The sequence below is a fragment of the Mya arenaria genome, chromosome 7, assembly GCF_026914265.1.
Source record: "Mya arenaria isolate MELC-2E11 chromosome 7, ASM2691426v1".
Classification (NCBI taxonomy): Eukaryota; Metazoa; Mollusca; class Bivalvia; order Myida; family Myidae; genus Mya; species Mya arenaria.
The window spans coordinates 28,918,402-28,930,248 of NC_069128.1; the positions used below are offsets into that span (position 1 = coordinate 28,918,402).

An 11,847-nucleotide genomic window follows, 5' to 3' on the forward strand; every position below is an offset into this window, starting at 1 on the left:
TTAACCAACACAATTGTGATAAAAACATGCACTTCATTACCTTTAAACGGCAAAACAATATAACTATTTGTTCGCTAGTGATTTTTGATGGTTTGGAAACATTGACGACATTTCGATAGTTGTGTTTTGTATGTTGTTTTGTAGCCCTGTGTCTCTTGTTTATGGATTGTTTGGCCTTAATTATTGTTAGTTTAAACTTGAGTTTTATTTAGTTAAAGTTCACCTGGCTTGTTCCGGTGCTTTGTTTCAACATGCACAGTTGATATTTCCCGCCAGCCTATACTGTATTTATCCACATTTAGGCAACTCATTAATCTAATGAAGGCAAAAAACGCAATTGGTATTGCCTTTATTAGATCTTTATCTTAGACCGCGATTGATGCTTGTTCTTTTATACTCGTTTTTCCATAATTTTGTTGCGAATAATACTTCGGGGCTTCAAAATAAAATATTTCTGTAAAATAATACGCCAAATCCCTGACAGCTGTAGTCGTGTTTCTCTATTAACTAGCCATAGATGCTGAATCTTAAGTCACGACCATTAGATGCCCCAAAACGTTGAAATGCTGAGCTCTTATGCTAGCAGTAGTAACAACAGCATACATGTAATTAACTCATAAAATAAGGCACATGTTCAACTGTAAATTTTAAGCATTGAATAAAGCAGATATTATTTAATATTAAAACGTAAAACATGTCAAAAGACATCAAACGTACACCACGTGGAATTCATACTTAAGGTTCTTCTGCCAAGTTACATTGCAGTAAAGCAAATTTGGCATGTGCTTTCCGTTCGTTACTGCAGCAACGTAGACATGCAATCAAATGATCGTGCATGTATTGTTTTGTGGCATCATAATGTTAGGTGTTATTCATTGCCATAAACTGTTATCGCTGCGCAAAAGCTTGGTTTTAGTTTTGCCATGTGATCTGCATTATATGTGTCACTACAAAGCAACATGAGGAAAACGCGGTGAATTGTATTTGATAAATGTTCATGTTCATTCCTCGCTATAAGAAGACGAAATGATTTAATATGATCTGTTTTAAAAAAAGCAGCCCCCTACAGCAAATACTCGAGGGCAAACTAAAAATATTTCATCCATTTGAAATTTATAACTGTATCAAATGTTGCAGTTCATTTGGTACTGATTGCTCTATACGCATTATGGCCCCTCCCATCAACATATACAACAACAGGTGCCTGACGATTCCCATTCCAGGGAAACATCGCATTCGGAACTCCTCTGCCATTTTATCGAAAACAACCTCGGATGTATTTGGACGGTTTACATACTCAAAAAGTGGTACGTTTAAGTCCGCTGCAAGTAAATCGCGTAGTAATTTTATTTAGCAGTTAAATTTTATGACTTAACTCTTGGTCATTGTTTGCAATAATACACCTCACTGGCAATTAAGAATTTAAACTTAAATCAATAAATTCAACTCTAAAACACTACATTTAATTAATGATATAATTAAAAAAAATACGCACTACTTCAACTGATGTACCGGCATACATCCTAAGTTGTTTCCGATAAAATGGCCGAGAAGTTCCGAATGGGAAACATCGTGTATGTGGGCGTAGATGTGAATATTGGACTAAAACTATGTATGTCTTAGCCTATATGCTATATGATACTCCTCGTGAGATCCCGTGTTTCTTTTTACAGAAATGCTGACTAAATATTGCCGACTAAGCCAAAACCATTCAGCCTTTAATTGCGTTGTAGTTATTACCGTCCTATAAAATATAAAGAATGACAATACCTTTTCGTTTTAGAACACGTGATACCGGTTAACGTTGTTATCAATTTATTAGTTACATAATATAAAATGTCCTGTTTTTGCGTTCTTTATCATACTTATTTATACGTATTTTCTTTCCTGTTCAATGTAAGCTAAAAGTTTAAGCTAATAAATTGTGTCTCCTTTGAAGGAAGTGGGAAGAAAATAGATCACTTGAAATAAGTGTTTGATCAGATTGAAAGTAATTCAAGCTGGCAACTTCCTGTCTGTTAATGTCCGTGATATCTGCCAAGGATATAATCAATTTCGTATTTTTTCTGATTTACAACATCTTTACAAAATTATAATTCCAATGATTTACATGGAATTGTAATTCTATTTGTAATTTGACTGAATTCTGTAACTCAGTGTATTATTTCTTTCAGACAACTTTCTCATGTTTTTGGACCAAAATTAGTTTTCCCGGTTATGCATCTGAAAACACTTATTTTACCATTAGTTCACTCTATGATATCGAAATTGCAGAAAAATACAGTTATAGCATAAAATAAGTATTTTGTTTTTAGTCGAACCAACGCCGGTAAAGTTAAGAAATGTTTTGTCCATTAGACGATTATTTCATAAGGCCACCGGAACTTTAGAGTTGGATATGTTGACCTGATAATGATACATTTATAACATCACGTGACCATGTCAATCAACAAATCACGCCGTAATTAATTTTCAATCGCGTTATTAACGCTAATGAAATATGTGGTCTTCAAAGACGATATTTGAGCAAATTTTCAACATTTGCTGAAGGGTTCCAGCTTTTGGCATTTTTGTTTTAACGCTTCTTTTGAGTTGCCACACATTATTTCGCAATTTGAAAAAGAGCATTTTACAAACCATGAGCGAGTCACTTTAAACTGAATGTATAGTTTGTATTCATATCTGTTTTCAATATGTGCCTGCATAGAACTTCGTTATACTTTGTTTTTATATGTTTGTTAACTCTGTTGTTTACCTTCTCTCTCCCCTACATTAACTTTTATGTTTAGTGTTAGGTTAACGTTTAAACGAATAAAATATGCCTAATTATAAGGAAGTGGGAAGAAAAACAATCGAAATACCCCCAAAAGAACTTGTATGTAAAAACAAAATGTAACAGAATAAACGTCCTGTACTTAATATGTTTTATTTACATATTTAGAAATAATTTCCCTGACGTGCTTTTATGGGTTTCGAAACATGCATGTATCTTAAAGTCTAAATACGTTCGACATTTCGTACGTGGATTTTTCCTCGTTTAAAATTCGGGACTTGTTTTGCAAGTTGGGATGAAAACATAAATGTCAACGAAAAAACCGCAATGTCTCCACGGTTTGGATTTATCTACACAATTACTCTATACTTGAATTTCGAACATCTTAATTTAGCACAAATACTAGTCTCTCAGAATTGTTTTCTGTCAGGATATTTCTTCAAAACCTTCATACATGGTGTACATACATTTCAAATGATTGACATTGTTGATCTAATCCTAAATATGAATTAACATTCGTTTGCTAGTTTTAAAAACTCGTGTCATACCTTCAGGACCAAATTTGCATGAACACGTTCATTAATATGAACTTTTGATGTACTTAAAAAGTTATACATGGTCATAAAACCACGTCAACTACAGGGATAAGTCCAGCAGCCAAAAATGTAACAAAGACCATGCTAAGGGACACAAGGCCTGAGGCCTAACAGACACAAAACAAGAGGTACACAATATACATAACAACACAGACAGATCACTAATGCATCCAAATATCTTTATTAATAAATGTCGAGTTTGTCGGCGTGGAACATTTGCAAAACAAAAGTTAACAGGTGGTTTAACTTAGTTAATGGTCCAAAACGTCAGACTTGTCCTAACATTTGTCAATGTTTAACCATGATTCGTACTATTAGTGCAGTACATCCCATCGTCGTAGGAAGAAGGACATTGACATTTGTCTGGGGCAATACAGGTCCCTCCGTTTTGGCAAGGTATTCTGCATATTGCTGTAAATATTATTAAAGGTTAGTGTATACATACACCAATTTAGGTTATCTCGATTGTGAATGCAGCTTAAAGCTGAACATTAGTCAACATTTTAGTCGTAAATAGTTCGGAAGAAATTAAAAGAGCAACAAAACTTGTTGTCATACGTGACAATCTTGCAGATCTAAGATTTGTGCGGTGTCTTTTTATAACATGGGCCCAAGGGCGTATGAAATACCCACGTAGTTCACAGAATCCATTGGCGTCCGCCTTCCAGCCTTCACAGCAATAATTTTCGGTTGACTGGTAGTAAGCAGTTCTTCTGCATCGGCTCATTCCCCTATTGAACACAATCTCATTTTAACAGGATTTTTATTTTCAAGTCACGTATAATAACCAATATACATTCACATCATAGCACTGCTGCCAATGGTTTTAGCATCATCTTATGCAGTATTCTGTTATTTCGAATATCTTATGTCATATTAAATGATCTCAATGTCAAGGATCAGACAGAAAAGAAAAAAAATACATGCTGTCCCCAATAACACGAAAATACTTAAATCAAATCTCAAACTTAGTATCAACTCACCTCTAACTACGTTTACATACTCACCAAAATCCACATGACGTGTATCTGATTTTTGATTTAAGCACACTCCTGCTGCACACATGTCTGGAAGACAATAACTAAATTGGGCAGTAATCAACAGGGCAAACCGTAAGAGCTTTTGAATGAATACATATCAAATGTACTAGTTTTACACTAGTTATTGATGTCTCAACCCAATTATTATCTTCAACCTATTTCATTATATATACAGAGATACATGCGAAGATTCCCAAGTGTAAAGTCCTTAGTTAAGTTATTTATTTCTTGGAATGCAAGAACTATTATAGAATACGAAGAATTAAGATTAATTTGCAAACTTGTCTTTAGAAGTATTTTATAACAAATTTATAACGATTTGTTCAAAACGTACCGTACAACTCATGAACTTATAAAAGATAAAATAAATGTTTATGTGAACAGGTTCATAAACTTGTTTGTATTGAATTTCATTTAACTTTAAACATTGTTGTATAAAATTTAAGTATTTATGTTTTCTTAGCCTGTGGCTGTAAATTGCTTTCATAAAAACCTAATTGGTTAAATTTGTTAGCTTAAAAATTAGCACTTTTTTGCCACCACAAATATGCAAACTGTAAACTTTGTAGAACAATGTGACATTTCCTCAAAGATACAAACCTTTCTGACGTTCATTATTTATATCACAAAAACGTTGTGTTTTTTCCTGACATTAATTTAAACTTGTAATTTTCGAAACTACTTATTGTAAGGTGATTAAAAATAGCGTTCACATTATTTAAGTTTATGTTCTATTTATAATACATATCGACTGTTCAAAAATGTTTCTAATATTTATAAATAAAACAACTGAGTTAATATAAGACATGCTGTCATGCTTGTTTATTTTAAAAGAAAACAAAACTGTCATGAGGAAGGCGTTTTTTTATATTTTTAATTAATTGAATAAAATATTTGCATGTACTATTACGAATGACTGTGGTCTATTCGAAAATAGAAAATAAAATAAACATACGGCCCCGATATCGCTGTCACAAACTCCAAACATGAAACAAAAAAGCAGAGAAGTAACGCATATCCCAGAGCGCTCATGATTCAGCCTTCAACTGTTGGCAGAAGCAGTTTGATCAGACAAGATTGACAGAGAATGTTTTTATCGGGTAATAAAGATTTTTATCAAGCCATGAAGGGCTGTTCAAAACAGAACAACTGGTGGTGATCTTTTTTATTTCGTTTGTTTTCAATTGTATGACACTGACTGACTGAAAACCGGCTTGTCACCAATACGTTCCATAGACTCCTGCATGTTTTGGAAAAGTATCAAGTCTTATTCATGACTGTTTATAAACACGCACCCTACGATTGTAAAGCAAGTTATAATAACGTTATATGATAATTCACTCATCTAACAAGATGTTGAATAAAAGTGTAATGGAAAACGGACAACACGGAGAAATACTAACATGTAGGGCTTGGTGATCACCAATCAAAGTCACATTCGTCCAGGCCGGATCACACGAACACGGGTCAACTCGGTAAGAAGCACATGTTTAAGAATAATAGGTTCTCAGGATAAGCAATGCTTATATGACTCGGGATTCGCTGATACTTGATCAGTATAGTACTTCAAATTGTCCAAAGTGCACATGTTACGTATATGCATATACATGTATATCAACAAACACGTCTGATATAATAGGTAAGAATATGCTTTTTAATTGAAATTGAATGGCAACTGTAAGACGTGTCACGTACAAGAAAATAAAGCGTTTAAGATATTCAAAAACATTTACTCCAAATTTTTTTTATCATTTAAAACATTTAACATTTAACATTATAGACACAGGAGGATGCCCTTGTCATTATCTTCGACATTTATTTCCGCTTAAAATCATGCACCTGCATACTCAATGACAAAACAATAGTGTTGACATTTTACCAGCTAGAATTTCGAGCATATCTTTAAATTCATGAATATATTCATTTTCGTCACCAGCGTTACATTTATGCTGTTGCATTTGCCGTTATGGTCTATATATTTGCAAAGCTAACACCAAGATGCAATTTTATCTGAATAACCTGAAGTTGATCGGCGCAAGTAAAATATAGTAAAACCGTTGAACCGGATAAGGTCTGAAAGGAATAACATTTCCATTTTAAACCGTATAGTTGTTAACAGCATAATATATTTGAAGAGCACGAAACATACATTTTAGAGGTGATTATATAATATGCAAATCTTGTTCAACACTTGCCCATTTTATCGGCGTATAACATTATACAAGTACAATTCATTACCTATGTACAATTTAGGTCTTAAATGCTAGAAAATGATTGCTCTCTAATGAATGTGAACATTTCACAACACAAACCAGATCGTTACCTATATGGCTATAAAAGGCAAGATGTATTTAACTATTTACATTATTTTCGGTGCTTGCATTTTCCGTCTAGCAACCCCAAAGCCGGATGACTCGCGCGCATATCGCACATCCCTCTTTTTTATTTTTCAATGATTTGTTTATTGAAAATTCATTATGGTTTTTTAATCAAGCGCAACTTAATATACAATACAATACAATACTTTACAAAGCAACGTTTTTAATTAAAAACATGACTTCTTTATGAACTATTTGACTACTTATCTTAAACTACTACTCGTCATGCATGACGTAAGAAAACAAGGTCGTACGCGCTTTTCGGTGTTAGTGAAAAATTGGGTTTCCAGATAAAAAGTCAGCAGATATACAAACATTACATAATCTGACCTTTGTCCTTTATTCGAACCAGTAGTCCCGACTGCCGTTCCAAAAATGAATTACTCGAAGAAGTATTTTATTTTCGTTAATTTAGTCATGTGTCTTCAAGTTTAGCATAATCTATAATGTTTTGTAAAAAATGTAAAATGAACATTGACCATATTGAATATACCACCACGACTCGTTTTACAAAATATGAAAGCACCCAAACGTTGTTCTACATAACGAGTCAGTGAGCCGGCATTCTATGGAATATAAACAGGCGAGCATTTCAAAAATGCTAAAATACTATTGGTCAATCATGATACAGACTAACGTGTTTAAATGAATTCAATTGTAAACAGTCATAGGATCTTTGTTACACAACTAAGGTTTATCAAAGTGCAGTTCAAATTATCTGCGTATCAATTTAAAAAAAACAGAAAGGAAAATGTAAAATATAACTTCAACCAGACGTTTGCATTGATTTTTTTTTATGAACAACCCTTGAATTTAAGTTTAATTACATAACTGATTAACGTTAACTTTTTACAGCTGTTATGACTACCTTAAATAAACAATCTTCGCGATTGAAAGAAAAACACTCCATAAAAGGAACAGGCGGAAGATTTTTTTTATATAAACTGTAGTTTCATATGTGTCATAATTTTGAAGCTGTAAAACACAAGTTTCGGTTTCAAATGTTTGTTTAATTTGTGATGTATGGTGCCCTTATTAGACTAGAGCGGTGACTAATTTTCAAAGCCAGAATACCGTATACATCTTGTCATGAATAAAAAGGTATACAAATGTGGATATTTATCGCATAATACCTTGCCATTCGGTTGTAGGCGTTAAGTATTTATTACCTTTGTTTTTCAAACATACTAGACGATCGAGAAGTATTTAAGATATATATTATGTTCTTTATTTCCTCTGATCGAAATACATATATTTATTCACATAATAAATGCATGTGTTAACAAAATAAATGAAAAGGAATATGTCATGATAAATGCATTTTAAAATATACTAATGATATGATATACATTTACAAGCAGAACGATAACACAATAAGACAAAAAGTGCATTTGTAAAGAATATGTTACTATCAATAGAAAGAGAGAAAAAATGCATCTGCGATAAGCATAAATGCTACATTATCAGGATAAACTTTTGTGCAAGCATTGACTCGAAACATCATCGAAATCTTGCTAAATTATGTTTATACATGCTAATTGAAATTGAAATGCATATTCAAAATAGTTAAGCATTTGTAGACAAAGTGTATTGCTTTTCTCAAAACATGTTTGTGTACCTTCTTATCTATGGAAGCTAAATGTTTGGTTTTGGTATCTAGAGCTAGTAAGAAAAGTGTGTTATGCTAAGATTATGACTTATAAAAACAACATTATCAATGAAAACGCTCAAAGCGTTGAAAGGCTGAAGGCGCGACCAGCGTGATTTTCCTATTTTAAGAAGTCTTTTCAAAATCGGATTAAAAAAAATATGAGTGGCCACAAACTGTACCAGAAAATTCCTGTCATAACCTTAGAAAAGGTTGTGTAAATTGATTTTTTAATACAAATAGCTAGTTTCATAACAGAATGTGTTACTTCGACGAAAATGAATTTACTTGTGTCTGTTTTTTTGGCTTTAACACATACAAATTACACGTTATTGCCTTATCACCATGATAATCACTGTATCTTTATATATGTGCAGTGTAACTCTCTAAAATCATAGCCTGGTAAACTTTTCATGTTTGAACATATATATGCCTTTGTCTGGTTTAAAATAATAAATGTGCAGTTTTTTCATGTTCTAGATAACAACCACATTCTTAAGCTAATTAAGTTAATTTCTGCCATATTCTTTTTTTTATTTAAATTTTGACTGTCTTTCAAGTTTCAATGACTTTTCTATCTGACAAACAAACGCATTAACTTCAGGTTGCATTCTGTAAACATACTGATCTTGGTCTCTTACTTATGGTAAAAATGTCATACATTTTTCATTTTTCCTAACCGTAACCGTATCCCTAACCCTTCATAAGTCTGACATGATGTTAATAGCATATTTGTAATAAGATTAACTGTAAGTTTTGAAACTAAAACACATAAATATAACGAACCGAAACAGCCTTTCCTGTTATCATCCTGCAATTTTTCGCTAACGCCATACGTCAAGGATATACATACAAAAAGACACCGTAGGTTTTCTTTGTGAATGCATGTACAATCACAAAGCCACTTTTTCCATACAATGGATACATATACAAATAACTTCACCTAGATTCCACATCAGCATCAATCTCAGCTTATAAGACGGAAGTACATTCTCACTTTTGTCTTTTCCGTTTAACTGAGTAAACCATAACATTCAATTTACATATTCAATAAATAATGAATTCACTTTTATTCAAAATGATCACATATTTCAGTTTGATTAATAGTAGGCACCATCACCTGGATCTCTAGAAGTAATGCCCTTAAAACATTAAATCTCATCAATCAATCCGTATGCAATAACAGTGAAGATTTTCTTTGACAAAATGATATGTAGGTATATCTGACGTCATTTTGAACCTCGCCTGTCTGAAGAAAAGCGTGCACAGCTGTTGACACATTAAAGGCACATACCCACTCGCACGGAACTACTACAATACTCGATAAAAATACTTTGATATATTTTATTGCGGTTTATGGTAGGTTGAGAATAGTACATTACAATGTGCAGAGATTTTACGGCAAAAATGACATTTTGTATGCTGACTTACACAACTTTTGATATCTTAAAGGGGCTATACTCCGTATGATGAAATAGAGAAAAAAAAATAAAGAAAATTGTCGAAAACTGACATAAACTTGGTATCGATGTGTACAATGCATTGAAACTTACTAACTGAAGTACCACATAGTTTACAATTGATTTAATTTTCGCAGTTGTTTTCGTATTTTTTCATTAAAAAATATTACTAGGTATGTGATTGCTAATCGATGTTATCACGTGATATTACCAAGTTAGGTGTATAGCTTAAATATTCCAACCGTTACGGGTAAGCCTTTGTAATACAGTGGATACAACACAGGACTGCAATTTTGGCGACACCGGTTATAACTTATTGTAACTAATGTAACTGCATAACTCTGATCATATGTCGACCTGAAAACTCGATATCTTATGGTTGAACTTTGGCTTTGTTTTCATTGTATGTAATATGTTCTATTTATTTGGCTGTAACCCATGTACCTATAGCGTGAGAAGGGTTACAAAATTCGAAGCTCTCATTTTATGGGCCGATTTTGGGCGCTAATTGATTTTTACAGGTAGGGTCGGGTTACCCGAAACGGACATATTTTTTAGGCCTAAGAGCAACTTGGTCTTAAAGTTAATGACTTGTTATGTCTTTGGCTCAAATTACGTATACACTAAACGTCTTCTGGTGGGTACATTTTACAGACCTCCAATTCCACATCATTTGTTCTTGAATCCGAATTAAACTCACTGTCACTGGTGGTTGATTCTGGTATAAAAGATATAGTCATAACAGGATAATATACCCTTGAATAAATCATTATCTTGACAAAATATTGGGTCCGTATGTCAACAGGTCAGTCTGTCACAAGTCATCCGTGACGCTACTCATTAAATCGGAACCTTAGAATCTCTTCCCGACTTATTCTTAGTTTGATCACCAAAACTTCTTAAGCATTACAGGCTTAAGCTGCTTATTTCAATAAGCCAAAATACATACTTATAGTGATTTTTTTTATAAATGAAAAATGGCCTATTATGGTGATGGTACCGATAATTCCTATCTAAAGTATTAAAACTTATTAAAAGGAGTATAGTAAACGCAATATATTGAAAGACAAAAATAGTGGGTTTAGCTTAATCCTGTTATAAGGGAATTAAGAAGTTTCGAGAAATTGGGGCCAGTTATTGATTTAATATGTGGTATTTGGGAACCATTTCCGGATCAGTGTGTTCGTAATCATTGCATTTTTGATTGCATATTGAAATCCACAAAACGGTCGGATCAACATTTAAGCGAAAAGTTAAGAAATTTTCACAAGTGGACTTTGTCGAACTCTGATCAAATGTGACATCTGTTGATTGAAATTCATGTTTCACACACATATCGATATTTACGCTAATAATTTCATTAACCAACTTATGATATTTTGTTACAAATGTATATACCGTCAAATCTTATAACGATTCGAACGCTAGACACCCCCCCCCCCCCGCGGTTAGTTGGTTGCACATATCCGCATACTAGGCCATTTAAGCTATTGGCAATATTTTTAGGAGAAAAAACACAACATTTAGATTACTTCAGTGCGTGCATGGGTGACACTTAAACTGCGCTCGCCTTTATAGTAAAAATGAGCAACTTCTTGTTTGTTCCTGTTAAGATTATTCTTGAAGGAGTGCAATGATGCAGAAAAATATTTTTTTGTCAGGAAGTGCTATCCGTGATGACATTGTAGATGGCAGAAATAACTTTCTGAGTTTTTAAAGATATATCACGAAAGTTCGAAGACAGTCAAAGATTGTATCACCACTTTGTGATGGAATAAGTGTAGTAAAATAGTGTTAGTGGATAGTGTTCGAGAATAAAACATGTTATTGGATATAGCGTTAGCTTATGTTTCGCCGTCTTTCTTTTAGATTTTTCAGTCCGGCTTCAATACATGATTGGAAATAGAAACAAGTCGTGTTGCTACGGAGACGAGTCTCGCTGCCAATGCTAA

At 33.1% G+C, this 11,847-nt stretch overlaps 1 protein-coding gene across 1 annotated transcript; it reads right to left on the minus strand.

Moving 5' to 3' along the window:
* Nucleotides 1-3,525: 3,525 nt before the first annotated feature.
* On the minus strand, nucleotides 3,526-5,504 carry LOC128241827 (epidermal growth factor-like protein 8). The gene is made up of 4 exons (XM_052958916.1): nucleotides 5,365-5,504; nucleotides 4,377-4,436; nucleotides 4,003-4,100; nucleotides 3,526-3,780 (listed from the first exon to the last, which is right to left on the minus strand). The coding sequence occupies exons 1-4, from the start codon at nucleotides 5,439-5,441 to the stop codon at nucleotides 3,665-3,667; spliced, it is 351 nt and encodes a 116-aa protein (XP_052814876.1). The 5' UTR covers nucleotides 5,442-5,504; the 3' UTR covers nucleotides 3,526-3,664.
* Nucleotides 5,505-11,847: the final 6,343 nt, after the last annotated feature.

Excerpts from the sequence above, each read along its gene's own strand:
- LOC128241827 (XM_052958916.1), bottom strand. The coding sequence starts at position 5,441 with ATGAGCGCTCTGGGATATGCGTTACTTCTCTGCTTTTTTGTTTCATGT. Across the intron at positions 4,437-5,364 it reads GTGACAGCGATATCGGGGCC|ACATGTGTGCAGCAGGAGTG; the intron begins GTATGTTTATTT and ends ATTGTCTTCCAG. Across the intron at positions 3,781-4,002 it reads CAATGGATTCTGTGAACTAC|CAATATGCAGAATACCTTGC; the intron begins GTGGGTATTTCA and ends TAATATTTACAG.